This window comes from Capricornis sumatraensis, chromosome 2 (genome assembly GCF_032405125.1).
Source record: "Capricornis sumatraensis isolate serow.1 chromosome 2, serow.2, whole genome shotgun sequence".
In the NCBI taxonomy this organism is placed as follows: Eukaryota; Metazoa; Chordata; class Mammalia; order Artiodactyla; family Bovidae; genus Capricornis; species Capricornis sumatraensis.
The window spans coordinates 220,358,156-220,385,190 of NC_091070.1; the positions used below are offsets into that span (position 1 = coordinate 220,358,156).

The 27,035-nt window shown below is 65.8% G+C and overlaps 1 protein-coding gene across 18 annotated transcripts in view; it reads right to left on the bottom strand.

The window, feature by feature from the left end:
• KIF1A (kinesin family member 1A) overlaps positions 1-27,035 on the bottom strand; it is a 66,165-nt gene that overhangs the window by 15,791 nt on the left and 23,339 nt on the right. For 8 of the 18 annotated variants that reach the window (XM_068963858.1, XM_068963857.1, XM_068963856.1 and 5 more), the window contains 19 exons: positions 26,724-26,830; positions 25,874-25,957; positions 23,115-23,295; positions 22,972-23,044; positions 22,736-22,829; positions 21,828-21,976; positions 21,033-21,211; positions 19,667-19,804; positions 12,819-12,937; positions 10,793-10,878; positions 9,997-10,135; positions 9,716-9,884; positions 9,492-9,582; positions 8,011-8,129; positions 7,291-7,346; positions 6,359-6,467; positions 6,106-6,172; positions 5,912-5,996; positions 3,151-3,256 (listed from right to left, as the gene is read on the bottom strand). In XM_068963858.1, the coding sequence (XP_068819959.1) occupies positions 3,151-3,256; positions 5,912-5,996; positions 6,106-6,172; positions 6,359-6,467; positions 7,291-7,346; positions 8,011-8,129; positions 9,492-9,582; positions 9,716-9,884; positions 9,997-10,135; positions 10,793-10,878; positions 12,819-12,937; positions 19,667-19,804; positions 21,033-21,211; positions 21,828-21,976; positions 22,736-22,829; positions 22,972-23,044; positions 23,115-23,295; positions 25,874-25,957; positions 26,724-26,830 (2,151 nt within the window). Of the gene's footprint in view, positions 1-1,122; positions 1,150-3,150; positions 3,286-4,810; positions 4,852-5,840; positions 5,997-6,105; positions 6,173-6,358; positions 6,468-7,290; positions 7,347-8,010; positions 8,130-9,491; positions 9,583-9,715; positions 9,885-9,996; positions 10,136-10,792; positions 10,879-12,818; positions 12,938-18,733; positions 18,998-19,666; positions 19,805-21,032; positions 21,212-21,827; positions 21,977-22,735; positions 22,830-22,971; positions 23,045-23,114; positions 23,296-25,873; positions 25,958-26,723; positions 26,831-27,035 lie in introns of all 18 variants that reach the window. The other 10 variants (XM_068963855.1, XM_068963850.1, XM_068963852.1 and 7 more) reach the window with 5 other exon arrangements.

Consider the following 27,035-nt stretch of genomic DNA (forward strand, 5'->3'; position numbering starts at 1 on the left):
CCTCCTCTAGGGCAGCCTCACCGCAGGTCTTCCTTGACAGAGTCCCCGCCACAGCCAGCCGCCTGTGCCCAGGGAGGGCCTGATCCTGCCCTGGGTGCGTGTGCCCTGGGGACACGCTGACAGGAACCACAGCCTGCTGACCACCCCTTGGGGCCTCAGCTAGAGCTGCCCAGGGCACAGAGGGACCTTCCGGACCAGCACCTCGCGCCACACCTGACCTCGGCAGGCTGGCTGGCGCCCCGCCCTCTGCCCTGGGCACCCCTAAGAAGGGGCAAGAGTTGCCCCGCGCCCCTTCGAGGACCAGGTGTCCTCACTGGGGGCCTTCTGCTGACCCCCCTCCTCTTCCAGAACAGAGACCCCAGGGCACCAAGCTCTGGCCACAGTCGACAGGGCCCAGAACAGACTGCGGCCTCAGGGACAGGGTCCGTAACAGGGACTGCAAGACCGTCCACCCTGGGGGCCTCCAGGACCCTGCACCCGGCCACCAAGCCCAGAGCCCAGGTGGGGAGAATCTCCATGCCCGGCCCAGGAGCCCGTGACTTGGGGGCTGGTCCTGGGACCACCCGGGCGAGTCCAGAGCCGGGCCCTTCGCCCCTCACCACCCACCCGCGTCCAGAAGGGCGTGTGGCGGCCACGCCAGGAGCCTGGCTGGGCGAGGGGCCACACCCGGGGCAGTGGGGCAGAGCAGGGAGGGCTGGGCAGGGCCGGGCCTGTCCGCCCCCTGTCCTGCACCCACTACACACCCCCTTTGCTCTCTCACTGTGCGGGCAGGGGGCCGGCCAGCCTGCATGCGGGCGCCTGCTCCTGCTAGGGCGAGGAGGGGGCATTGGCAAGGCTCGGGGGGCGGGGAGCGGGAGGCCAGCCAGCGTCTACGAGGGCAGAAACTACCAAAGCAGCCAGGATCAAGAGTGGAGGACCGGTGGGGGGGTGCTCAGCCACGGGGGAGGGTGATGGGGAAGAAGCGGTGTGACAGGGAGAGGAAAAAGGAAATAAGACGGGAGGAGAAGACGGCAGAGACAGACGAGGAGGTGAGCGAGTGTGGAGGGGCGCCCAAAGCTGGAATGAGATCTCGGGGCTGTGGAGTGGGGGCAGGCTGAGAGAAACCAGGGGCACGGATGGTACCTAGGCATGTCCGAATCAAGAAACTGCCTGCAAAACACAAACAGTCACAGGTTAGTGGGGGCGGGGGCCGGGGGGCAGCGGCAGCGGAGCAGGCGGGGGCAGCGCGGAGGAGTGTCCGCGGCGGGCGGCGGCCCATCGGAGCCGGGCGGCCGCACAGCGCGGGGACCCTGAGCGGGGGTCGGGGGGTTGGGGGGCCGTGGCAAAGCGGGTGGGCAGCTGAGGCGCGGGACCCAAGGCTGGCCTGGGTCTCCCAGTGGGGAGAGTGCCTGCCCTGTCACCCGCGGAGCTCTGAGGGCGTCAGCCGGGGTCCGGGGGACAGGAGGGTCCTTGAGGGGGCTGCTGGGAGGCCAGCCAAGCCTCCGCACGCTGCCTGCCTGGGGCCGCCTGCTAAGGGGGTCCCCGAGACTCTCCCCTGGGTGGGGCTCGGGTCAGGGCCGTGCTGGGGTCTGACAGAGGAGGAGGGGGAGCCGAGCAGGGCCAAAGCAGCTGCGGGCAGGGACTCTGGTCTGGGGCTTCCTGTCGCCCCCAGGGGCCCTGACATCCAGCACTTGAGCTGGCCTCTCGTCCTGCCCAGGGCACAGGCCGGGCCCGGCAGCGACGGGTGCTCTGACTTCCAGGAGCAGGGCGAACCTTTTCAGCCAAAGCCCCACTGACCTGAGGTCCAGCTCCCTAAGCTCCCCAGGACGTGCCCCGCAGCCACTGTGCCAGCCGGAGGACAGGAGCCCAGAAACACGGTCCCAGAGGCACCCACACCCTCCTCCTCTCTGGTCCACGCGCCTTCTACCCAAGAATGGAGGCGTTGCCAGGACAAAGGGAGGGTCAGAGGCTGGGGGAACACTGAGGTCACTCTCCAGGTCCCCAGGGGCACTCGGCATGCCAGAGCCCTCTCTGGTGACACGGGTCCCCTCAGCCCTACCCCCGGGTCCCAGTCTCGGAGGCCCATGTCCCCACAGGCAGCCTACACGGAGGGTGCTGGGCTCTCTGCCACGACCCCAGGGTGCATCCTCACAGCGACGGGCCTACCATACGTGCTGTACCCCACTTCCCATAAGCCCAGCCTGCCTGTCATGGTGCCCCCACCCTCGAGAGAACACCTCTCAGCATCCTCATCCAACCCTCCCTCCTCTGGACACGAGTGCAGGCTGTGTTTCCTATAGAAGGTTCTAGGGCAGGGCTGGAACAAGCCACACCTGCCCCTGCGGGTCACTGCCCACTCTCCGGGGAGTCTGCAAGGAAGCCCAGCTCTGTCTGGACCAAGACCCTTTATCCTTACGGATCCAGCTCCCCTGGCAAAGGGGGCCCCACCCGCTCCAGCGCACCCAGCCCTCAAAACACTTCCTGCAGACAGCACAGGAGCCCATGGAGACGCCCGCAGCTGGAGCTCGGGGTCAGCTCTCGGCTTCTGCCTCTTAGGCCAGGTCAAGCCTTCAGGACTCGGGAGCCCCCTCCCCATGTCCCCACACCCCCAGAAAGCAGTGTCTCAGACAGAGCCAAGCTTACCAACGTCCCCCCAGGAAGGTGGCTCTGGCAGGGAGCTGTCCGCCCCAGCCTGGCCCCCAGAGGCCTCGCCCCCAAAACCCCCAAGCCCGGCAAACCCCGTGAGGAGGAGTGTGTGCCAAGCCATGCCGTTGGGCACATCCCCACCCCAGGATGCCAGACCACTGGCCAGCTTCTCCCTGAGCTCCTCCAGGACCCTGGGCCGCAAGGACGCCTGCCAAAGGGGACATGGGCCCACAGCAGTGTGGCTGGGAAGTCCGGCCCGTTCACCTGCTCACTGCCCCATGCTGCCTCCTGCCCGTGAGAGTCCTGAGGACAGGACCCAGCTCCTCCGCCGGCAACGCCCACGTGCCTCTCCATCTGGTGACCGACCGACAGCTCGCCAGGGGCCCCTCCCTGCACCACCTCCTGGAGGGCCAGGAAGAAGGGCCTGGAGAGCTCAGGGCCCAGTGCAGCCAGGCAAGCCAGGTGGGGGGCTGAGAACACACTCCGGGCCCTCTTCCAGACAGCACCGACCCCGAGCGGACTCACCGGTCATCCTGGGCCGGGCAGATGTATCCGGATGAGAGGATGCTGAGCGACAAGATGTTAGGGTCGATCAGGGACTCGTCCGTTTCCGGGGTGTTTCGGATGCGACCTGCGGGGAGGGGGGTGGGCCACACGTCACTTCCCAGGAGGGCAAGCAGGCACCAGGTCCCCGCTTTCCATCTCTGCCTGGGCTGGAGCTTCCAGCTACGAGGCCGTGCCACAGGGTTCCCCACACGGCCACAGGGGCACCTGGCTAAAGGCAACACCGAGAGGGGCAGGGAGGCCCACGCAGGGTCTGCAGTTGGAATCAAGACTGATGGGAGAATACCAACAAGCTCAGAGGCGCAGGTGACACCACCCTAGTGGCAGAAAGTGAAGAGAAACTAACTAGCCTCTGGATGAGGGTGGAAGAAGGTGGTGAAGAAGCTCTCTTGAAACTCAGCATTCAAAACACTCAGGATCATGGCAACTGGCTCCATCACTTCACGGCCAAGAGAAAAAGTGGAAACCGCAGATTTTATTTTCCTGGGCTCCAAAATCACTGTGGATGGTGACTGCAGCCATGAAATTAAAAGACCCTTGCTCCTTGGAAGAAAAGTTACGACAAACCTAGACACCATATTAAAAAGCAGAGCCATCACTTTGCTGACAAAGGTCTGTATGGTCAAAGCTGTGGTTTTCCCAGTGGTCATGTAGGGACGTGAGAGCTGAACCATAAAGAAGGCTGAGCACCAAAGAATCTATGCTTCTGAACTCCAGCGTTGGACAAGACTCTCGAGAGTCCCTTGGACCGCAAGGAGATCCAACCAGTCCATCCTAAAAGAGATCAACCCTGAATATTCATCGGAAGGACTGATACTGAAGCTGGAACTCCAGTACTCTGGCCACCTGATGTGAAGAGCCGACTCTTCAGAAAAGACCCTGATGCTGGGAGGGATTGGGGGCAGCAGGAGAAGGGGATGACAGAAGATGAGATGGTTGGATGGCGTCACCGTCTCGATGGACATGAGTTTGAGCAAGCTCTGGGAGATGGTGAAGGGCAGGGAAGCCTGGTGTGCTGCAGTCCCTGGGGTCGCAGAGTCAGACGTGGTTCCATGACTGAACAGCGCCCCATGCGGGGTCTGCAGCTGCGCACGGTGCTGCCTGTCAGTGGGCGTCCTCCCGCAGCCTAAATTCTGAGCTTCTTGGTTTCTCAGCCATAAATAACTCTTGCAATATCTCCCCGCCCCAGCTGATAGGTTCCAATCACCCAGCCTGGGACTCACAGGCCCTCCTACTCGTTGGAAGAGGACATCTTGACAAGATGAGAAGGAAAAAATGCTTCCACTCTCTTTATACTTAAAAAAAAAGAAGAGAAACACTATCTGAATCAAAAACGTCTCCTTGCAAGGGCTATTTCCAGCAAAGCCTTCTAAGACGCCTGTACTTGTGGTAGGGGCAAGGGGTGACTCTGGAACTGCCAAGAGTCAGGACTCCCACCTGCGCCTCCGTTTCCCACTTCTCGCCCGAGTGCACGTGCCCAGTCAGACAGTCGTGTCCGACTCTTTGTAACCCCATGGACTCCTCTGTCCCTGGGACTCTCCGGGCAAGCATACTGGAGTGGACTGCTGTGCCCCCCCCCAGGGGGTCTTCTCTCTCTTATAGCAATGGTTAATTTGATCACTCCGCCTCCTCGAGGAATAAACAAGTAGCACTGAGTTTTCTCTCTTAAGTCAGAGAGGAGTCACTGGGCCTCTCCCCAAGACCACATCTGCAACAGGGGTGTGTGCGCTCATTCTGTTCTTCTGATTTGTGTGGAAAGACAGCACGGAATAGCTGAAATGAAACGTTTGTCCCGGGGATCCCAGAACCCTGCGGTCTGCGATCCTGACCTACTGACTCAGGACGACGGGCCCCCGTCACATCCTTGCTACTACACCCCCAGAGCCACTCCCCAGCCCCAGGGACACTGCCCTTGGGCTAATGCCCACGGCCACAGCAATGCCCGGGGCGAGGCCTCGGAGGTCCCTCAGCTCCAGGGCCATGGGGTGGGGAGGTGGCTTCATGCTGAGAACAGATGGCAGTCCGTCCTGGGAGGGATGGCGGTCCCTGTCTTTGAATGGAAACTGGGAAGACAGATTCTTTGCAAAGAGTCAGTAAAGGGAACATTTCCAAGATGGAAGAGTTCACGGCAGGAAATTACAGACCAAAAGCATCTAAGCCCCTGGCACTGTGAGCTGAATTGGGTCCCCTCAAAGAGATGTGCTGTGGTCCTGACCCCCAGAACTTCAGAACGTGACCTCATATGCAAACAGGTTCTTGACAGATGAAAGCAGTTGAGACGCTGTCATGCTGGACTAGATGGGCCCTCATCTAAGTATCAAGCCCCGTGAAGACAGAGGATTGGGGTGACGCGTCCACAAGGGGTCCCCACAAACCACCAGAAGCTGGAGGTGGGGAGGAAGGACTTCCCCTGGGGCTTCAAGGAAGCATGGCCGAGCTGCTGACACCCTCATCACAGGACTTATCCACGAGACGGGATCAACTTCTGTGGTTTCAAGCCATCCGGAGTGCGTGACTTCCTCACGACGGCCCTAGCAAGCTAGCGCGGTGATTAAACAGAAGTCTGGAATCACCACCTGAGCCCCTGTGCCCCTCTTCAGGTGAGGGGCTGAGGCACACGGAGGTGAAGTGGGTCAGCGAAGACTGTACACCAGCAGCAATGGGGCCGGGTCTGGGGCTGAGCGCGGCCCGTGTTCCCCCCGCCCACCCAGCCCACACTCACCCACCACCAGCTCCCGCACTTCCTTCCAGCGGATGTGGCTGCCCGTCTCGTGCAGAAGGGTCACGGTGATCCGTCTCTGGATGCCCTGCCAGGCACCAGGGGAGAGGACACGGTCAGACGGCTGGACGGCCGGGAGGGGCGGGGGTGGGGCCGGGGTGGGCTGCGGGGTGGGCGGGGCATTGAGGTCTCCGCACCTGGTGGAGCAGGAAGGTCCCCATGCACGGCATCCCGCCACGGTGGTCCACCACTGCCGGGATGTAGCTGGGAGAGAGGTGGCAGGGCTGAGGGCGTGCCTGGCCGAGCCCTGCGAGCGCAGCACAGACAGCCGGCCCCCCGGGCGGAGCAGAGGGCAGGGAAACACCACCCGCTGCCCTAGGGCCCCCCCTCCCCGCACGTCCCGCGGACCCCCGCCCAGCCCTGCGTGGGCAACACCAGCTCCGGACTCACTCGCCGTTGGCCTCCAGCTCGCAGATCTCGAAGTAGACCAGCAGGTCGTACTTGCAGTGGCAGGGGCCCGGGCAGGGTCGTGCCAGCGTGCTGAGCTTGGTGGCTGGCACTGGGGGGACCGGGAGAAGACGCAGCTGCAAACTGGCCGCTCGCGGCTGAGGGTGCGCAGAGGAGGCGGGGAGCAGAGCCCCAGCAGCGGCGAGAACATCACCCTCCACGGGGACGACCGGCAGGCTCCACCCCGGGGTGCGGACGGGCCTCGGCCACCACCCCGGGGGGAGGGCGTGACTGCGGCTCATCCATGCCAGGAGGGAGAAGCCAGCAGCCCCACGTACCTGGGCACAGGTGGTGGCTGGAGCCACACCTGCTCTGAGGCCCCACGACCCACCCAGGACCCCTCGGCCACGCCAAGCACCTGCTTCCAGCACAGAGAGGCCCCAGCCCTGGGCCCCTGCCCTATACGTGTGGCCGCTCCCAACACACAGGCTCCATGCCCCGGGTGCCCAGCCACTTGTGCCCACAGCCCCTCTGTTATGGGTGCCAGGTGCAGGCTGACCTCCCAGGGCCCTTCCTCCAGGGACCTCCCGGGCTCACCCACCTCCAGCCTCCCCCCGCCCACCCCGGGAAGCAGCTTCCGGGCCGGCCTTTCCTCTCAGACCGTGTCCATCCTGCAGGTTCAGTTCACAGGGCCCGGTCCCCTGGGAGTCCCCGGCCCTCATCCCCAGCTGTGGGCAGCCTCCCGGATGTCCCTCTGTGGCCCCCGCTCTGTTATGGAGTCCTGACTCCATGGGGCCTCCGGAGGGCCAGCGGCGGGGGGAGGGGGCAGGGTGGTGCCAGGAGGCTAGGGGGCAGGGACGCCCCCACAGGACTGCACTCCGCCAAGGGCAGCCAGCCCACACAGGCACCCCTGCACCAGGGAGAGCCCCACCTACCTGGCTTGGACAGCGGCATGACCCGTGGGAAGTGGCGGCGAGAGGGCCTCAGGGGGCTGTGCGGACAGAGGTGGGGAGAGTGACCATGAGTGACCAGAGGCTGGTGCCCCTCCCACGGGGCCTGGGAAAGGCCTGATCTCAGGCCTCCACCAGCCAGGGAGGAGGCACCCTAGAACCCGAGGCCCCCCGGGACGCCCCAGGAAGCCCTGGGGATCCAGGCAGGCCCCTCCCATCCCCAGGACAGGCGAGTCCTGGAACCAGCCCCTTTGGCCTGCCCTGCCGACACTCGCCGTGGGTCCTGCACGTCAGTGCAGAGGGTGCCCAGAGGCAGCAACAAGGGCCGCCGCTGCCCTGAGGCCTACGGGCTGCCCTCCCCACACACATGGGGACCCACCCTGAGAGCCCCAGGCGGGGGAGGGAGCAGGGCCAGTTGCCCCCGTCCCACTTGGGGGGTGGAGGACGCAGGAACAGGGCACGGGGTTGCCCTCACCAGCCCCGCGTGGCTTCCCTGGGCCCCGGGACACGACCGAGGTTCTGACAGCGCCCCTCTGAGACCCCTCCTCAGCCCTGCAGGGCCGGCCACAGACAGGGAGGTGTCGGGGGGGCACACGGATCCAGAACCAGCACACCAGGCCTGTCTAGGGTGCAGGTCAGGCCTGCCGGCTGGGAGGCGAGAGGCCCCGACCCCCTGCAGCAGCCCGGCCGGGCCGGCCTCCTGACCTGAGCACGTCCTTGCAGAGGGGCGGGAATGGGTGCTGCTGGTAGTGCCCGAAGACCTCGAACACGAGGGGCTGGCTCTTGATGTACTCGATGAAGGACCTGGTCACCTCCACCGCGATCTGGTCGGGGGGCGGGACAGTCAGGGAGGGGAGAGCTCAGCCTCTGTGGAGCACCCAGCACCCCAGGCTCAGACCGGAGAGCCTGGGGCTGACCTCGCCTGGGTCTGCCCAGCCTGCTCCTCCACAGGTCCTGTGGACCAGCCACTGCGGGCCGGCCCAAGGGCTCTGGCCCCAGGACTGAAGGGCTGAGGGCCCCTGGGCTCAGCTGCTCTTTTAGATCACAGAGCTGGAGGATGGGCCTCTGTGACCCCCTTCGGGGTCTTGTCCACTCGCCTGGCGTTGTGGGTTGAACTTTGTCCCCCCTTCTCCGACCCACCCCCCACCACCCGCGTCCCATGCGTTAAAGCATGTGTGTTACAGAGGGGTCTCCACAGAGGTGACTGAGCTAGAATGAGGTCGCTGGGGACCCACAGGCCCAGTATTCTTGTAGGAAGGGAACACTTGGGCACAGGCCCGCACGGGACACGACGTGAGGCTACCAGGGAAGGCGGCCATCTACAAGCAGGTGGCAACTGGTTCTCATCACAGCCTCAGAGGGAGCGCAGAGCCCACCAGGCTCTCGGTCTTAAGCCTCCGGGGCTGAGAGGTGGGCGGCCCCTGGTTGAAGCCCCTGGGCTGACGGGCCCTGCTGGGCCACCAGGGAAGGAACCCGTGCAGCACCCTGGCAGAGCTGGCCCCGCCTTCCTGGCTTAGAGACCACCAGAGCCCCTCGTTCCTGAGGGGCAGGACGGGCCACAGTCCACAGGCCCTTCTGAGCCAGGTCGGGCTGGCTGCTCAGGGCACACCCATAGCGCAGGTCCAACTCACACTGGCCGGCTGGGCCCCTGAGGCCTGGCGACCCAGCGGCTTCGGTCAGGGCTGTTTCCCCGCCTCACAGCACAGTCCCCTGCTCTCCTGACACCTGGCTCGAGTTGCGGGTTGAACCGTGCCCCCACCGTCTGCCAGTTCTTCCAGGCTGGGGGTTCCCTGGCCTCTCCGGCTTCTGCCTGGGCACCCCGTGGCCCTCCATGCGCCCTACCCTGCCTTGCCTCATCCCCAGGACCAAGCCAGGGCGGCCTCACTGGGCCCCCAGACCCTTCACATCCACATCCAGCGGAGGCTCGCGGCAGGGGCCCTCGGGGGCTCTGGGCTGCCCCCACCTCCAGTCTTAAGCCCCCCAAAACCCCTACTGCCCAGCAGGAGCACGCGTGCCCCCACCTGGAGCCTGAGGGCCTGTGTCCTCACGCCCAGCCCAGGGTTGGTGCGCAGGAGAGGGAGAAGCTGGGACCGAGTGAAAGCAACTCGGGGGTCTCAGGGAGGCCTGCAGAGCCAGGGCCCCGGGAGGGCGGGTCACAGCGGGGGTCGGGGGCCCTGAGGACGTACGTTTTGGACGTGGTAGAAGCCGAGCGGGGGTCCCCTCCCCGTGTTCTTCAGGGGCTCCGTAGAGAAGGCCTCATCATGGCGATGGATGAAGCTGTGAACCGGAGGAGGTGCGAGGTGGGTGCAGGGCCTGGGCATGGGCACCTCAGCCTCCAGGGGGCCACCATGTGCCCCCACCCCCTGGACCTTGCCAAGGCCCACCCGCACAGCCTGGGTACGAGGCTCACTTGAACTGGCAGAAGATGTCAGCATATTCAGCAGAGATGCTGGACGCTTGCAGGACGGTCACGCGGAAGGTGAAGGTGCTGCCCAGGCCGAGGTGGTCCAGGGCGGCGTCCAGGGGCCCGTCCAGGGCGGCTTTCTCGGGACTGTCCAGGAGGCTTTCCGGGGTCACCGCTGCTGGGAGCAAAGGGCAGAGGGGCATGGAGGGACCCGAGGGGCTGAGCCCGGGCTTGGGAACTGGCCTGCAGCACGCGTGCCGGCCAGGAGGTGGGCCGCGGAGACCCACCTGAGCAGGTGTTGTTGTTGACCTCGTCGGCTGAGGGCCCAGAGTCTGCAGCCTGGCCCTGGCCTTCCACAATCCGCAGCTCCTCCTGGGAGGTCCCTGAGCGGGACATGCCCACCCCAGGGCAGGACTCGGCCTGGAACTGTGCAGGAGGGGGCGGGGTTGGACAGAGTGCTGCCGGGGAACCTGAGCACCCACCCAGGCCCGCCTCTGCCCACCCAGGCCCGCCCCTGCCGTGGGCGTACCCCTCCCCAGGCCTCGTTCTTCTCAGGGCTATGTTAGTCTAGGAAGCGGGAAAGGAAGGTGGGACACGTCTCTGGGGTTCAGCTCTGCCCCCACCCCGGCCAGGACCCCTCCCTCAGCTCCCCCCTCCCTCAGCCCCGCCCACCCCAGCCAGGACCCCTCCCTCAGCTCCGCCCCTGCTCCACCCCCTGCTCCCTGGCTGTCCTGGGCGGGACGCAGGGAAACTCCCCCAACTGCTTTCAGCGTCTGGCCAACCCCGCCACCAGTTGCCCACAAGGCCCCCACCGCCCCAACTCTGGGCCCTCCTGGCACTGCTGGACGCCCCGTGCCTCTCCTGTGAGGCCCAGCACTGATGACCTCTCTGAGAAGGACTGGGGGGCCCTGGGCCCAAGGCCTCAGAGCACCGAGGTTCAGGCAGCCGCCTGGGCTGGGAGGTCCCGGCTTGGGCCTCTCGCCCGAGGGCAGGAAGGGCGCCTGCAAGGAAGAAGCCATCCTCCCCCATCCCTGAGGCTGCGCAGGGCTGGCGGCCGGGTGGCATCTGTGGCTGCACCACTACCTTCTCAAAATGCTGGTCGTCAAAGGAGATTTTGGCTGTTCCCGACTGGCGGACGCCGGAGCCATAGTCAGGGGCCTCCTCATCAGCTGAAAGAGGATCAAGCAGAGGGTCAGGCCCAGCTTGTCCCCAGGCAGGAGAGGACATCCAGGCTGAATGCTGGCAAGGGTGACGCGGGAACCAGGTGGGGCTCCGACCTGCCTGGGGGCTCCCAGACATGGCCGAGGGGCCCTGAATGACCAGGGCGTGTCCCGGGCACCCTGACCGCCCGCCTCCGCTGCCCCAGGGCCCAGCGGCAGCCACGTTGTCCGCACAGCCGCTCTGAAGGGGCCGTGAACTCTACCTTGTCAGAGCCAAGCTTTCTACCTCTGCTCCCCACCCCTAAGTCCTGCCCCCAGACTCAGCTGCCTCCGGACCCCTCTTCCCCCTCCCCCATCACGCAGCTGGATACTCAACACCCCACACGCTCTCACACCCCCTTCTTCCCAGTGTGCAGGGTTCCCTACTGCCTGGGACAAAACCAAACCCTTCTGCCGCCTGAAGGCCCCTAGTTCTAGCCCTTCCAGGCCCCCTAGCCCCCAGCTCCAGCCACTGTGGCTAGACGCCACTGCAGGAGACTTCACAGATGCCAGGGGGCCCCGACCCTCTGTTCTGGGGCCCTGGCTGGGTGCGACCACCACCAAGGTGTGCACCCTGGCTGCCTGAGGGCCCAGGGCTCTCTCCCACCACCGCCCAGGGTGGCCCAGGGCTGGCACAGGAGGGCTCCTGCTACAGCAGGGGGACGAGGCAGGGGTGACCATCTCCTCCAGCTCAGCCACCACGTGGGGGACGTCGGGTGTGGCCCAGACACACGCAGCACTGACCTGTCTACGAAGCGGCCGGCCAGGTGGGCCTGCTCTACAGGGGCCGAGGGGTCAGGAAGGGCTAGGAAGAGCCCGAGGAGGACAAAGCACCCAGCGGGCCAGGGTGCCCTCAGGGGAGGAGGGCGGCGCTGGATGCCTCAGCATTGCCATCACCTGGCTCGTGCCTAAAGCCAGCCCACCCCCAGGCTCCCCTTTCCAGTCACGTCCCCAGGGCCCTCAGCACCGCGGTCACACGGCTGGAGGAGCTGGAAAGAGCGCTTGGGATCGTGGAGAAGCAATACCCACCACAGCGGTCGAAACATTCAGAGTGTGCACACACGGGCTACCCAGCGGGCGAGCAGGCCCCCCATGCTGCTCACGCTCGGTGCCCCCGTCCTGGCCTGGGCCCTTGACAGCCGCACATGGGGCACCCAGAGTGCCCGGGCCAAGCCTCAGGGAGGGGAGGAAGAGGCCCGAGGAGACACCAGAGGCTGGAGGCGGAGAAGGGAACACGGGCCACCACAGTAGAGGGACCCTCTGGCCGAGCAGTCCCCCACACATCCTCCAAGCATCTCTCCACACTCCTTTCTAAAAAGCTTCACAGAGGACCCACTTTCAGAGGAGCAAACCCAGCAAACCCAAAGCCCTCCTTGGGGTGGCTGTCCCCAGCCCGGAGGAGTGGCCAGGAGGGGACCGGGCAGTGAGGGGTGTCTGCTTCTCAGTGAGGGGCTGGACCAGCTGGCCGGCAGTGGGGAGGGGCTCACGGCCTCTGGGGACACAGGTCAGCACCTGACCAGCCATGTGCTCCAAAGGGGGCAGTGCTGTGGAGTTGGGAAGGCTGGGGGACCCAGGGCTGGAGTCTGCACACCCGTCCTGGGGTTAAGACCGTGGTGAGAGCTTGGGGGGCACTTCTGCACCAGGCTGGGTCTGCAGGCCACCTGGTGGGGCCCCGAGCCAGAGAGGGTTCAGCCAGCCCCGGGCTTAGCCCGCGAGACCCTGAAGGCCCCAGCCGACCAGGAAGAGCCCCAGGGGCACAAGCCGAGTACCGGGCAGCAGGGCTTCTCTCATGGGGAGAGACGGAGGAGGCTGGCTGCACGCAGACCACCACAAAAGGCCGCGGAGGTCTCCCCCTGCCCGGGTGTCCCATCGGGGGAGGGACAGACCCCGCCCAGGCCACCTGCACGCACCTGAGATGGCCTGGACAGCCACGCGCAGGAAGCCCTTCACCTCGCCCTTCTCGCTGACGACGGCCACGCGGTGCACCAGCGGTACGGGGTACAGCAGGTTGCTGAGGTACACGAAGGCCCTGGGGAGGGGAGAGGCTGCGGTCAGGGCCGCCCGCCGGGCACCGCGCCGGGCGGCGGCAGAGGCGGCAGGGCGGGCTCACAACACAACACTGCAAAGCAGAAGGGAGCGGGCAGCCAGGCGGGGGCAGCCGGGGGGGGGGGGCGGGCAGGAGCGGGCAGGGCAGCGGGGCGGGAGGACGCAGAGGTGAGGGGCGGTCTGAGCAGAGGACAGGGAGGAGGAGGGCTCAGCCTGCTTCAAGGACGACGACCAGGGACCACCTCACTGACCTATGACCCTCACGCTGGTGTCGATGTCCCCCCCCTGTCTCCCCTGCCCGTTTCCCGGGGGCCCCTGACACTCGTGGACCCCACAGAGGGCCTCGGATGACGAAAGGTGGCTCAGGGCTCCCTGTGAGCCTCTCCAGGAACACAAGGGGCGAGAGCTCCATGACTTCAGCCAGAGCCCAGGAGGAGGGCCGAACAGAGCCTCGAGAATGCGCCAGACACTGCAATGCTGCCTGGCACGGCCCCACCAGCCCCAGGGCCGAGAGCCCCCCTCTCCCGGCAGCTCAGCTGTGTGCCCAGCTAGTGCCAGGACAGGCGGGCCAGAGGCCACGTCACCCCGTGGCACCCCCTCCCTGAGCCGGTCGACCTGCGGGGTCTGACAGGCAGCGAGGACGGAGCCTGTGCTGCCCCGCGGGTGGGCAGCTGAGCACAGCTCCCTTCCGGTCAGGGTGTCCTCCTACCCTCCTTGGGCCATGCCCTCTTTGAGGTGTGTCCTCCTCGGGGGGACCCCCTCTTTGAGGGAGCACCCTGGTTTCCAGCTGCGCTCTGCCCTCCACTCCAGCCCAAAGGCACAGACCTGGCAACCCTGAGCTCCTGGGCTGGGGGGAGTTCGGGTGTGGTCCCGGGGGAGGGGCAGGGTTTGGAGCCCGATGGTGGGAGGTGCTGGAGAGGAAGTGCGGGGGGGTGGTGAGGGGCCCCAGGTGGGGACAGAGGTGTGGGCAGTTGAGGTGGGAGTCTGGGCACTGGTCTGGGTGGGGTGGGGGCGCTGGGGGACAGGAGGAGAGGTGTGTCGTCCGTCACCCCGCCCCTCATCCAGGCTGGGGTCCCCACTCTGGACATCCCATGGCCACAGGCGGGGGGTGGGGCTGCCCCCAGGGCCCTGCGTCCCCTCTCCGGTGGGCCCCTGGCCTGGCCACCACCGGCCTTCCCCCGCCGGAGGTCAGGACTCTGCGCGCCATCCTCGCTTGTCCCTCAGCTCTGCCTCAAGTCTCTCTGAAACCCATCACCCGGCCCATCAGCCCTGGCCTCCCTCCTCCCCCAAGGCCTCCACGGCTGCCAGAGGGGACCTGAGGCCCAAGCAGACGCCACCCGCCGCAGCCTCCGAGCTCTCTGCATCCAACAGACACCCCAGCCCCTGCTGTGGGCCCAGCCCGGTTCTGGCCTCACGGCCCGGTCTGTCTGCTCCCTCTGTGCATGGCCACCCACGTCTCAGCCTCCGGGCCGTTTTCTGCACAGCTCTCCCCATTGGCCCGAATTTACCAGTAGGCCCAACCTCTGTTGACTGGTTTTGCTTTCTGGGCCCTTGAAGGCTGAGCCAGGCCCCAGACGTCCCAGGGTGCGGCCTTCCAGGGCCTGCCACCGCAGCCCCCTGCCCCCCAGCAGGCAGAAGCCCCCTCCCTAGCACAGCGCCTCTCTGAGGACGCCCTGTGGCCCCTTCCTTCCGTGCGCTCTCTGGATGAGGGGCATCTCTGCCTGACTGGGGGCGCGCGGGCACTAAGGCCCACTGCGTGGAGCAGAAACCAGCAAGAGACGCTGGAGTCCGGAGAACGGAGGGCCTCGCCCAAGTCGCAGAGGGCATTGCCCAGCACCCACCTCAGACAGGATGGGGGGGCCTCCCCTCCCAGGCACCTGGGCTCCTGGCCCAGCTTCTCTGGTGAAAACTGGGGGTCGGAGGGGGGTGGCTGTGAAATGAGCCAAGTCACGGGGTCCAGAAGGGGAAGTGCAGGGCGAGAACTCAGGCACAGAGCCGGCTCAGCTCCCCCGAGGCCCAGCCGCCCCGCCCTGACCCAGAGGGCTGAGGGGACTGGGTGGGGCAGCCCCCAGGTGCCGGGCCCAGTCAGCGCTGCCCTCCAGCCCTGCCTGCCCCTGGGCACAGCCTGCTGCAGAAAGCAGAGCCCCAGGCGCCAGGCCGGGGGCCTGCCCAACCCCCTGCACCCTGCAGGGGCCCACAGGAGGACCCACGGGGAAGGCACGCTGCCTCGGTTGTGGGCTAGTGAGGGCACGATACCTTCCTGAGGCAGTGTCAAGCTGTCCAAGGGCCACCAGCCAGGAGGGTCCGCCAGACTCGGGGCCGCCTCCTGGAAGGCTCAGGGGGCAGCCCCCCAGGCACTGGCTCCCAGCTCCCTGATGGCCTCTCGCAGCGCCCTGCAGGGGACCCGGGACCACCCCGAGGGGCAGTGAGGGAGGGGAAGCAGATCAGTCCTCCTCCCTCCTGAGCCCACGGAGGCCAGGACTTAGGCAGTCACAGCAGGCCTGCGGCAGCCGGGCGTCCCCGCTCCCCGATGGCCCCGCGGCTACACACACCCCCTGCGGTCTCCCGGGGGCGCCTCCTGCCACAGGGCCCACGCATCGAAGGGGGCTGCACCCCGTGAGTCCTAAGGCTCAAACCACCCCACTGGCAGCCTGCCACTGAAAGCTCCAGGAGAGAAACTGTGCGTGACAGCCCCCACGGGCCCACCCGGCCGGTGCTGGAGCCCCCAGCACCACGCAGCAGGCGGCTGGGGTCCCCTCTACTCACACCTCAACACGGACGCTGGGGCTCCCTCCCCAATGGCATGCCTCAGCTGGACTGGGGGCAGCATCCTTCTAGGGGCTCAAACACAGCACTGGAGGTCTAAGCAGGGGTGCTGGGGCTGGCGTCTCGCAGGTGGAGACGGAGGCCCAAGGACAGCAAGGCTGGGGGCAGACGCTCGGCTGGGGTGGGACCAGGCTCGCTCCAGGACAGCCCCTGGCTGTGGGCACCACGCCCCAGCGCCCACCGGCTTACTTAAGGTTCGTTAGGTAAATCCAGTCTTTCCCGATCTCAGGGGATTTCCCCACATCGGAAAGGAAAGAAAACCCAGATGCTTAGGGTATGCAAAACGACAGGGCTGGGGGCTTCGAGGGCCCCCTTGCTTGGAGGTTGGGGTTTCACAGAGAAAAAGACGCCTGGAGTCCACCGCCACGCTCGCCCTCTCTGAACCTCACTGCCGGCTGTGGGGGGAACTGGTCCCCAGACTCCTGCGGGCACCAGGCAGGTTCGCACACAGATCAGACGCAGCCCTGGGCAAGGGCTTCCAGAGGGCACGGCAGCCTGGTGGGACCCTCTCTCCTTGCTGCCCTTCATCCTGGGACAATGACACCGCCTTCACCCCGAAGGGACCCCCGGGCTTGGCAGCCCCTGCCCCTGGTGCCGGCAGCAGCCTCAAGGGCAGGGGGCAGGAAGACCCCAGGCCCACCCTGACCAACGGGGAGGGGAGAGGGTGGGGCCCGAAGGGTAGAGGCCGGGCCCTCCAGACGCCCAAGTGGACAGCAGCGCCCACCACCCCGGGGGCTGGAGCAGCCTGGTCCTGTCAGGAGGACCCCTCCGGCCACGGCGCACACACCCGCACACGGCGGCCCGACGCCTTGCTGGAGACCATTCGGGCTGAGCGGCTTGGCCCGCAGAGCACACCCAGGGAGCTCGGCCTTGCCGGCCCAGTGCTTTTCCGCCGGACTCCTGGATCCTACACTTGGTGGGGGGCACGTGTCCTCCTTCCCCGGGACAGTCCATCCCAGACAGTCAGCCCCTCACCCTCCTCTCGCTGCGGCTTCCCTGCCCACCCCCCTTTCTGAGAGCGAAGGTCCAGGCGGGGAGGATCACGGGCAGACTGAGCCCACAGGCACCTCCTCACCCCGGGCCGGCCCACCCCACTCCCCAGCGCAGCGGCACACAGGCTGTCCCTGGACTCGGAGGAGGCCCCCGCCGGGACCCCGTGCTTGGAAGTGAGGGCACCTTGAAGCAGGCTGAGACCCGCCGGAGACAGAGGGGGCGGCAGAGGTGGGGGCCGGGGCGGAGCGTGGGGGAGCGGAGGAGGCGGCGCTAACCACGAGATTGGTGAGGTGCAGACCCATGCTGGGGCCACGGAAGCCTTTCCGGAGGGAGGCAAGAGTGGGCGCCCCAATTTTGCTTAAGCTTTGGAGACAGAGCCAGCGGCTACCAGGAGGATAAAGGGGACCACACACGGGTCCTCCTCAGGGCTGGGCCTGCACAGCTGCTGCGCGGGAAAAGCCAATTCTTGCCAAACCAGAAAAATCAGGACGTTTCCAAATGAAGCCCCTCGCAGACGGCCGCGTGGGGAGCTGGCCTCTCGTGCGGCTTTGGCTTTGGTTGTTTTGTAACATCCCAGATCACGGGGGGAGTGTCGGAAGGACCCAGCTCTTTCTGGCTGAGACTGCAAGAGCCCACCCCCGTTTCTCCCAGTGACCCCACACCTGCCTGACACCCGGCTGCCCTGGCCCGTGCGGCCAGGCTTTCTGAGAGGCCTGCATAGGGCCAGCCCCGGGGGTCACACCTTCGCTTGGGTCGGTGGGGCAGGAAGCTGGGCTGGGGCATCTTAGGAGACAGCCAGGGGGCCAGCAGCCCCCGGTCAGGGAGACCGAGTCAGAATAAATCTGCGACCCCCTCGACAGAGCCTGCTTCCTTCCCAGAGGAACCAGAGGAGCTTCACTCCAGCAGCTGCAGCCAAGGGCTCCCAGCACAAGCCCCGTTACCTGGGGGCCAGCCTCGGCACCGCTTCGGCACTGGTGTTCCAAGGCCAAGACTCCCAAAACCTCCCCTCAGCCTAGCCCAGGAAGCAGTCCCGGACTCCTACAAAGGCTGCCATTAAAGCTATCTTCCACCTCAGCAGGCAGACAGAAACGTATCAATTCAGTCTCTGTGAGCCGAGGTTTCTACTGCTACAGCTAGGTTTCTAGATCTCTCCTCGCTTCTGTCCCGTGGTGATAAAAACACAGACAGACTGTACTTGCCCCATCTGCCTGCAGAGTGAGCCCTGAGCCCCCTCCTGGACCTGGTCTCTCCCCTGTCGAGAGCCCTTAATCCCTGCCTCGCCTCCACAAAGGGCACCTCCCTGGAGGGCACAAGGCCAAGGGCGTGTCTCCAGTGCTGACAGCCTGAAGGTCAGGAGGAATGGGGTGTTCTCGATCTTAGATGGAGACTGGCTCAGAGAGAGGCCAGGCTGCCTGGGGCTTCAGAAGGAGGCCCTCCCACTGCCAGGCTCCGCCCTTCCTTCAGGAGTCCCCTGCCCCCCGACGGCCTCCTCCAGGTTCCGCTCCCCTCCCCACGACGGTGGCCGGGGGGCACTGGGAGCAGACCCGGCCCTCTGTCTCTTTTGGAAAACAGCAGAGGGACGGACAGCAGCCTCAGCTGCTGGGTGAGGGGGCGCAAGGGTGCCTGCCCCCACTTTTCCAAACGCCCCGAGGCCCCTGCATAGGGGTGGGGGCTCCCCCCCGGGGTTCCAGAGGCCGCTCTGCAGAGACGGGGCCCCTGCGTGGAGCCTGTGCCCCGGGGCGTCCTGCCTCCTCTGTCACTGGGCCCCCACCCTCCCGGGCTGGGCCTCCCCAGGACAGCCAGGGGCGCTCTCGTGACCTCACCCGCTCCCCGGGGGAGGCCAGGCCCTGCCTGCCCCGGCGCCAGGGTGGCGCCCTGCGGTGGCCCACCGTGCCCACAGCAGTGCTCCTGTGCAAAAGAGCTGGTTCCTTCCCAGCATGCCGTCCTCAACCTCACCAACCTTCCTACTAAACTGAACAGGGGGGGCCGGTCGTAAAACGGGTCCCGGCCGTCGCACAGCACGTGCTCCGGAAAGACGTCGTCCTGCAGGTCCTCCTCCTCCTCCTCCTCCTCCTCCTCCTCCTCCCCCACGCTCTGCTCCTCGGCAGGCTCGGTGGCGTCGGAGTCGGGGCTCGAGAAGGTGGGGGAGGGGGTGAGAGCAGCCATGCGCTCGCTCATGCATGTGTTGAGAAGAGGGTAGCTGTTGCAGCCAGAGACGACTGAACTGGGGTTAGTGCGACAAGACAGAGAGAAGTTAACACCGGCTCCTCGGGGGGGCGGGGCGGGGCGGGCGGGCGGCTGCGTGTGGCCCGGCCGACGCACAGACCACCGAGGGCGCCGCCTCCAAAGATGAGGTGGCCCAGGTCACACTGTCCCCAGGCGTGGACACACACGCACAGCCCCCCGTGGGGATGGTGTGCAGCCCCGGAAGGTCCCAGCAGGTCCCGGCAGGTGTGGTCCTGGCTAGGTGTGGCCAAGGTCGTGGCCGCGTTGAAGCCTCAGAAACCATGCCCCGTGGGGGCAGGGGCTAGGTGCAGCCCCCAGCCCAGGAGGCAGGGAACAACAGGCTGGACTCTGGGCTCTGGGAGCACTCACGCCCCACCGGTGACCCAGAAGGTTGACCAAGCCCCATTCTCACCCGTGGACAGGTGTTGCCTGAGGGCTACGGCCCCGAAGCGGGGGTGGGTGGCAATGTGGAGACCCCCTCCCCATCAGGGCCCACTGGTGTGTGGAGAGGAGGACGGGGTCGGGGGGAACTCAGACCAGGGAGCACCAGGGCAGGGGATTCGGCGTGGAGGAGGGCCAGCACCCACCTCGTGTCGGGGCCAGGGCCCAGGCCCTCGCCACCCACCAGTCTCCCAGCCTCTCAGCCCGGCCGGAGGTAGACACCCACCTGCCCACCAGCCGGAACCAGGGAAAGCGGTCGTAGAAGGGGTCTCCCCCAGTCACCACGTTGTCACAGTCCTCGATGACGCTGGAGGGCACCTCAGCCGCCCGGTCATACATCTCCCGCATCAGGTCCAGCCGCTGCCTGCGGGGCAGAGGTCAGCGTGGGCCCGGGCGGACCGTCCTGCTCAGGGTTGCCCTCGGCTCAAGAGGGTTTGCCAGACAGACCCTCCACGGCCCTCGGAATTGGCTGACCGTGGGCAAGTGGCTTGAGATTCAACACACGTTCACCACACACTTCTCAACCCCAGTGACAGCCGCAGGGACCAGCCAGGGCGGGGGGGACCCGGACTCGGGCATGGAGCCCCGGGAGCGGGTGAGCGAAGGGCAAGTTGTGACAGGACACGAGAAACAAGGCATTTCCCGTCATCACCCTGGAAAAGCAGCAGGCGGTGGGAGAAACACCTGTGAGGGATACTTCCCTCGGGGGCCCAGGTGCAACAGGAAGGGCCTGGGGGCACATTCATCTCCCAGGAGTGGCTGCAGCTCGGAGGACAGGGGCAGGTGCGCCTGTAAGCATACATGGTTGGTGAGCAAGTGCCAGCGGGCCTGTGTGTGAGGGTGAGCGGGGCCACGTGTGTAAGTGTGCATGGCTGCGCGTGTGAGTGCGTCTATGTTCTTCGTTTTCTGTGTCTCGTGGTGTTCTGACATCTCTGGGGCCTCACTGCCTGAGGAGATCCTTCCCCCACAGTGAAGACCCCCCCCGTTACCTGGCCCAAGCCCACTCAACCCGCCAGTTCCCCTGCCCTAATCTCCAGGTGCAGGGCCAGGCCACCAGGCAGCCCTGCCCCAAGCCTCCAGCACTGTTCTAACCGGCCGGTCCTCACCGTTCACCTTGTCCAGCTGTGCCCACGAGCGCCTCGAAGAGGCCGTAGTGAGACCCCCCTTCGTCCCCGACAGCCCTGTGCCTCCCTTGCATGCGGGTGTCCCTCCTTCCAGGGGAAGCTGAGCAATAGTAAACTTTTCTCTCGGGGCAAAGCCCTGCCCAGTCACCTTCACCCAGGAAGAGTCAGGTGCACGTGGCAGGGTGGGCGCGTGGGGCCCTGGAGGCAGATGGGAGGGCAGACTGGCTGTCCTCAGGGGACCTGCCCTGCTCTCCACCACCCCCAGGCTTTGCCTGAGGCGGAAGAGCCCCTGCCTTCCTACCCCCAGCCCCTCGCCGCCCCTTCCTCCAGCTTCAGCCTGGCTTTGGCAGAGCCGAACACAGATCCTTTAATAAGCCTGGATCCTGCATACTTTCTTCCAATTTAAAAAGACCCTGAAACAGGAAAACGAGCCGCCAGACATCCGCGTTCACTCCGCTTCCCGCACACCTGAGTTTCTCCAGCGTCCAGTAGTGGGTGGCCCCGTTCTTCTGGTCCTGGACCTCCACGGCCACGATGGTGCGCGGGAAGGGGCGAGTCTCTCGGTCTTTGGCGGCCTCCGGGGGCAGCAGGTCAGGTGGCAGCGGGGAGTAGAGTGTGTCCGTGAGGAGGACAAACTGGAACTGGACCTGTGCGCGGTGAAGATGGCACCTGTCAGCCCCTGGAGGTGGAGCCCAGCCCCAGAATAGCCTCCTGCCCGCGGCTGGAGAGGAAGCTCCGCTTCCCCCACGCTCCAGCCTGCCCACGCGCTCCCCTTGGTCAGTGCTGGCCTCCTTTGAGCCACCCAACTTCCTAGGGGTACAAGTCAGGGGCCTCCCGCCCCCTGGCAGGGAGGCAGAGCCGCTCAGCTGGGAGTCCTACGGGGCTGGAAAGGTGCCATCGAGGTGCAGAGGGCATGGTGGGGGCGTGGCGTAGCAGGGCGCGGGGCATGGCATAGCGGGAGCGTGGCAGGGCGTAGGGTGTGGCGTGGAGGGGGCGTGGCATGGCGGGGGCGTGGCAGGGTGTGGCGTGGTGTGGTATGGCAGGGCTTGCTATGGGGTGTGGTGTGGCGTGGCATGAGCGTGCTGTGCGTGACAGGGGTGTAGCGTGGGCGTGGCATCAGCGCGGCTTCATGGGCGCTCTGGGGGCGTGATATGGGGGTGGCGTTGCAGGGAGTGGCATCAATGTGGCTGCATGGGCGTGGCGTGGCATGGCGTGGGGCGTGGCATAGCGTTGCGGGGGCGTGGCATGGCGGGGCTGGCCCACCTTCTTCTTGAGCTCCACGCTGATGGCGTTGGCCTCCTTGAGGAATATGGCGTTGCCCCACAGCAGGTCCCGCAGCGATGTGAACTGGTACCACTTCCACTTTCGGAAGGCCCACAGTGCCAGCTCGCATTCCCGCTCGGTCCACTGGACTGTGCAGAGAGGCGGGCCTGGTCAATGGGGGGCGAGGGTCTCTGGCCCCCAGGGTCGCACCAACTGTCTGGGGCGTTCGGGAAGGGACCGGGCAGGGAGACTGCCTCAGGGAGCGGCCCTTGGGCCCCAGAGGGACCGCCGTGCCCCCGCCGTGAGCGCGAGGGCCTGAGGGTTAGGCCGGAGCTCAGCAAGGACTGGGGGCAGCAGTGGGGCGGGGGCAGGAGGACGGGCTGCGGCCTGGTACTCCGCCCTCCACCCAGATAGATGAGTCCAGACAAGGGCGTCCTAGTCACATCTACGCAAGGGGCCAACCAGCTGACCCAAGGCCGAGCTGGATGTGAACCCTGCCTGCGGGCAGTCCTCCGCCCGGCAGCTGCGGTCAGCGGCGGGCTGCCCAAGCAAACGCTCCCAAACGGAGCAGAGACCTTGTCCCGGGAGGAGCACTAGCGCCCCTCGGGCAAGACAGGCTGGGTGGACGCAAGGTGCCCGCACGGGACCCTGCCCCGTCCTCCTCGTGCTCCAGGCTGCCTCCCCCAGAACTGCACGTGTGTGCACACGTGTGTGTATGTGTGTACGCGCACAGGTGCCTTCCTGCTGCAGCACAGCCTCCCAAATCCTGCCTGCAGATCGGGGTCCCCCGGGCAAAGATGTGGGCCAGCCGACCTGCAGGGAGTGGCCCCAGGCCCCTCTCCTCAGGGAGACCCCTCCCCAGCCCCAGGCCGGCCCCGCCCGCCCCTGCGCCGGACATGACCCCTCACCTTCATCCTCGGGCTCCTCCTCCTCCTCGTTCACCTCGGGGTAGTACCTGGAGTCCATCTGCTTCTGCAGGGCCTCCAGCTTGCTCTCGTAGTCCTGGGCACAGAAGCGCGCCTGTGGCTCCGCGCGGAGACCAGCCCCCTGTGGCCCTCCCCACCGCACGTGGGCCCCCCAGCGCCTGCTCCAGCGGCTGCGCGAAGGGCTGGGGGAGCAGGGACCGCGGGTGGGGGCGCCTCACCAGCCGCTGCTGCTCCAGCAGGTAGGTGGCCTCCTCGCGCTCCCGGCGATACTGGTCCTCCAGCTCCTGGAGCCTGTAAGAGCACCGGGTGAGTGCGGGCGGCGGGCGCGGGCGGCGGGGCCGGGAGGGGCAGCCTCGCCCACCTCTGCTCCATCTCTAGCTTCATGTCGATGCCCTGCTTCTCCAGCAGCTCGCGCTGCGCGAAGGCCCAGTCCACGGGCTCGGCCGGCGTCTCCGCGCAGGGCGTGCGCTCGCGCTCCTGCCGCGCCTGCTCGGGGTGGTTGAACCGGAACACGTGGCTCTTGCCCATGATGATGCGGTTTCCTGGGGGACAGGGGCGGGGCCGAGGCCCGAGCTGAAGAGCCTTTGGTCTGGGGACCCTTGGAGGAGGGGAGGGGAAAAGGGAGGGATTCCCCCGAGGTCCCAGCATCACCCTCCCCAGGGGGGCCCCAGTTGTCTGGAGCCAGCCCACTGCCCCCTCTGCCCAGCGTCCCCCTCACCAGCCCCCCGCGGGGTGGCCTTCTCCCACACCAGGACCTGAAGGAGCCTCCTCACGCTCCCTGAGCCTCCGCTGGGCCCCGCCCCTCCCAGCAGCAGTGATGTCTGAGAACAGTCGTGGAACATCTCCACCATCCCATCCTCTCCACAACCCCGGACGTGCCACTCCCAGGCCAGCCTGGCCTCCTGCCCCGTGCCCTGGGCCCAGAATCCCCTATCTGAGGGCTAGGCTTGGCCCCTCTGCTGGGCACTTCCCTTCCCAGCTGGATGGCAGCAGAGCAGGGGCCGGCATGTTTCCAGAGCCAGGCTCCACCCTGTCGGCAGGACCCTCCCAGGCACACAAATGCCCCCAGGGCAGTGCCAGCTCTCCCGGGACTGTCCTGCCTGGAGGCAGGGATCTCTATAAACCTCCTAGTTTCCTTCTGACTTTCTCCAGGAATCACAGCTCTACTCTGGGGCCGCAAACTCAGCTCAGTCCCACTCCCCATAAGAGGCCCCCAGCTTGCAGGCGGCTTCTCCTCCAGCCCCTGAGATCCACTTCCCTCCCAGCCCAGGCCCTGCCCTGAGCCCGCGGGCACTGATCCTGAAGTAACATGGGAGACAGAAACTGCTCTCTGGACCTGCCCTTGCCTGGCTCAACCAAGCGGGGACGCCGGCCACGGGCGGCCCCACGAGGCCCCTGGGTCCAGGATGCATGGTGTGTCCCCCTCAAGGCATGCCAGGACCACAAGGGCAGGAAGGGCCGTTTGGAGCAGCCAGAGAGGTCTGGATGTCAGGCTTGGGGGTGTCCCCTCTGTAACCCCAGCTGGGGCAGAGGGAGAGTCCCTTCGTTCTTAGCAGAGTCACCAGACATGATGACACGACGGGCTGTCTCGTGTCAGCTCAGCCGGGGAGCCGAGCCGGGGAGAGTGCCCTCGTTCTCTGCAAAGTCACCCGGACACAGTGACACAACAGTCCATCTAACGTGGCAGCTCTGCCGGGGAGCCGAGCCAGGGAGAGTGCCCTCGTTCTCAGCAAAGTCACCCGGACACAGTGACACCACAGTCCATCTAACGTGTCAGCTCAGCCGGGGAGCCGAGCTGGGGAGAGTGCCCTCGTTCTCAGCAAAGTCACCCGGACACAGTGACACCACAGTCCATCTAACATGTCAGCTCGGCTGGGGTCCTGAGCCAGGGAAAGTCTCTTCATTCTTAGCAAGGTCACCCGGACACAGTGACACGACGATCTGTCCGTGTGTCAGCTCGGCCGGGGAGTGGAGCCCAGCAGTGTGCTCGGGCATGGATGTAGGCGCTGCTGGGTTGGGGGCATGTCTGTAGCTGGGGTGGCACCTCCAAGCGCGTGACCTCAGGACAGGAGACCACCCACAGGACGTGACAGGCCTTGCCCCTTGGGAAAAGGCCTTAAGAGCTAAACAGAGACGTTCCTGAGGAGAAAGTTCCACCCGCGGATTGCAGACCTGTCTGTCCAGCCCCCACCACCTCCTGAGCCAATTCCATGGAATAAATCCCTCGGTAGATGGACAGACAGATACAGCAGTATATACACGTGTGTGCGTGTGTGTGTACATATATCTTCCTCCTGCGTGTTTACACGTGTGTACATACATCTTCCTCCTGCGTGTTTACACGTGTGTGTGCATACATCTTCCTCCTGAGTGTTTACATGTGTGTGTACATACATCTTCCTCCTGCGTGTTTACATGTGTGTACATCTTCCTCCTGTGTGTTTACACATGTGTGTGTACATCTTCCTCCTGCATGTTTACACGTGTGTACATACATCTTCCTCCTGTGTGTTTACACGTGTGTGTGTGTACATACATCTTCCTCCTGTGTTCACACGTGTGTACATCTTCCTCCTGTGTGTTTACACGTGTGTGTACATCTTCCTCCTGCATGTTTACACGTGTGTGTACATACATCTTCCTCCTGCGTGTTTACACGTGTGTGTGTACATACATCTTCCTCCTGCGTGTTTACACGTGTGTACATACATCTTCCTCCTGCGTGTTTACATGTGTGTGTACATCTTCCTCCTGCATGTTTACACGTGTGTACATACATCTTCCTCCTGCGTGTTTACATGTGTGTGTACATACATCTTCCTCCTGTGTGTTTTATAACACCAGGGCACGAGGCCCATCCAGGGGGCCAGGGTGCAGGGGTTTGGCAGCCTACACCCCGGTGGCTGCTCTACCAAGGCCCCCCTGCATCCGGCCGGGGCACTGGGACAGGGCCCCTCATGGAGTTCCACCTCAGCGCTGCCGCCAACAGCCTTCGCCCACCACCTCCGACCCTACGGTGCAGCCGGGGCGCCTGCGAGCTGGCCAGGTGCCTGCAGCCCCACAGCCTGGGAGCAGGGGGACACAGGCGTGGGGAGTGGGGCGACCGCGCCCCCGCTGTACCTGACCGCAGGACGCTGGGCTCCGTGACTTTCTTGCCGTTGACATAGGTGTCCGCCCCTTCACAGGGCTCTAGGGTCACCACAGCTGCAGGACAGGTAAGGGACAGAGAGGAGGACTGTGAGGGGCTGACACCCTGGCTGTCTCCCCGAGTCCAGCAAGCTCTCAGTGTGGGGTGGGGTCTTGACCCTCCTGGGCACCTGGCACCCAGCTGTGGCCCCCCGCAGGCGCCTCCTTCCTGCGGCACCTCGATTTGGCCTCAAAGAAGCTGGAGGGGCATCTCAGCCCCTCACAGGCAAAGGAGGTGATACATGGCAGGGAGGCTCTTGTGCCCCAAGTCAGGGCCAGGGAGGCCGTGCCAGGCACCCACCCTGCCCTACGGGGTCTCCAGGAGGGATGGTCCTGGAGTCCCAGAACCCCTCCTGGCTTTGTGTCCACCCCCCGAGGGCAGGGAGGGAGAGGTCTGGGGACAGAATTCTGGGAGAACACAGAGAAGTCAGTGGTCTGCAGCCCCGAGGCCAGCCAGACGCCCATCAGGGAGCGTGCACTGAGCTTGGGGGCGTGGCTGCTGTGACAGCAGGTACCTCCCCGAAAAGGAAGCCTGGCAGCGGTGACAGAGACCCAAGGGCAGGCCGACCAGGCAGACGGGCAGATGGCCACTCCCAGCCCGCGGGAAGCTGCGGCCTGAGAACAGTTGTCCCCTTGATCTGGGCTCACTGCCCTGCCACCCATGAACACCCCGACTGGCCCCCAATCTGAGGAGGGAGCCCGGGTCCCCAGCCCAACTGTCCAAGCGCCTTTCGAACCGGGGTGGTTCCTGGCACGACTAGGAAGCTGGAGGGGGAGGCGGTACCTTCGCTTCCCCCGCGGGAATCGCTCCGGAAGACACAGTGCTCCTCCTTGATGAAGTGCCCGCTCAGAACAATGTCCTGCCGCTTCTCCGCGTCCTCCCGGCCCACCCTGCGTGCAGCGGGCCGTCAGCACCGCAGGCGCCGTGCACCATGACGCTGCCCACCGGCCCACACCGCCCCCGCAGCCTCCTGGACACCCAGCCCTTACAGGAAACGGCTGGAGAGCACACGAGCAGGGGCTCAGGAGACACCCCCGACACGGCCTGGCCGCGGGGAGCCACACTGCCCAGAGGGGCCCACAGCATCACCCCCAG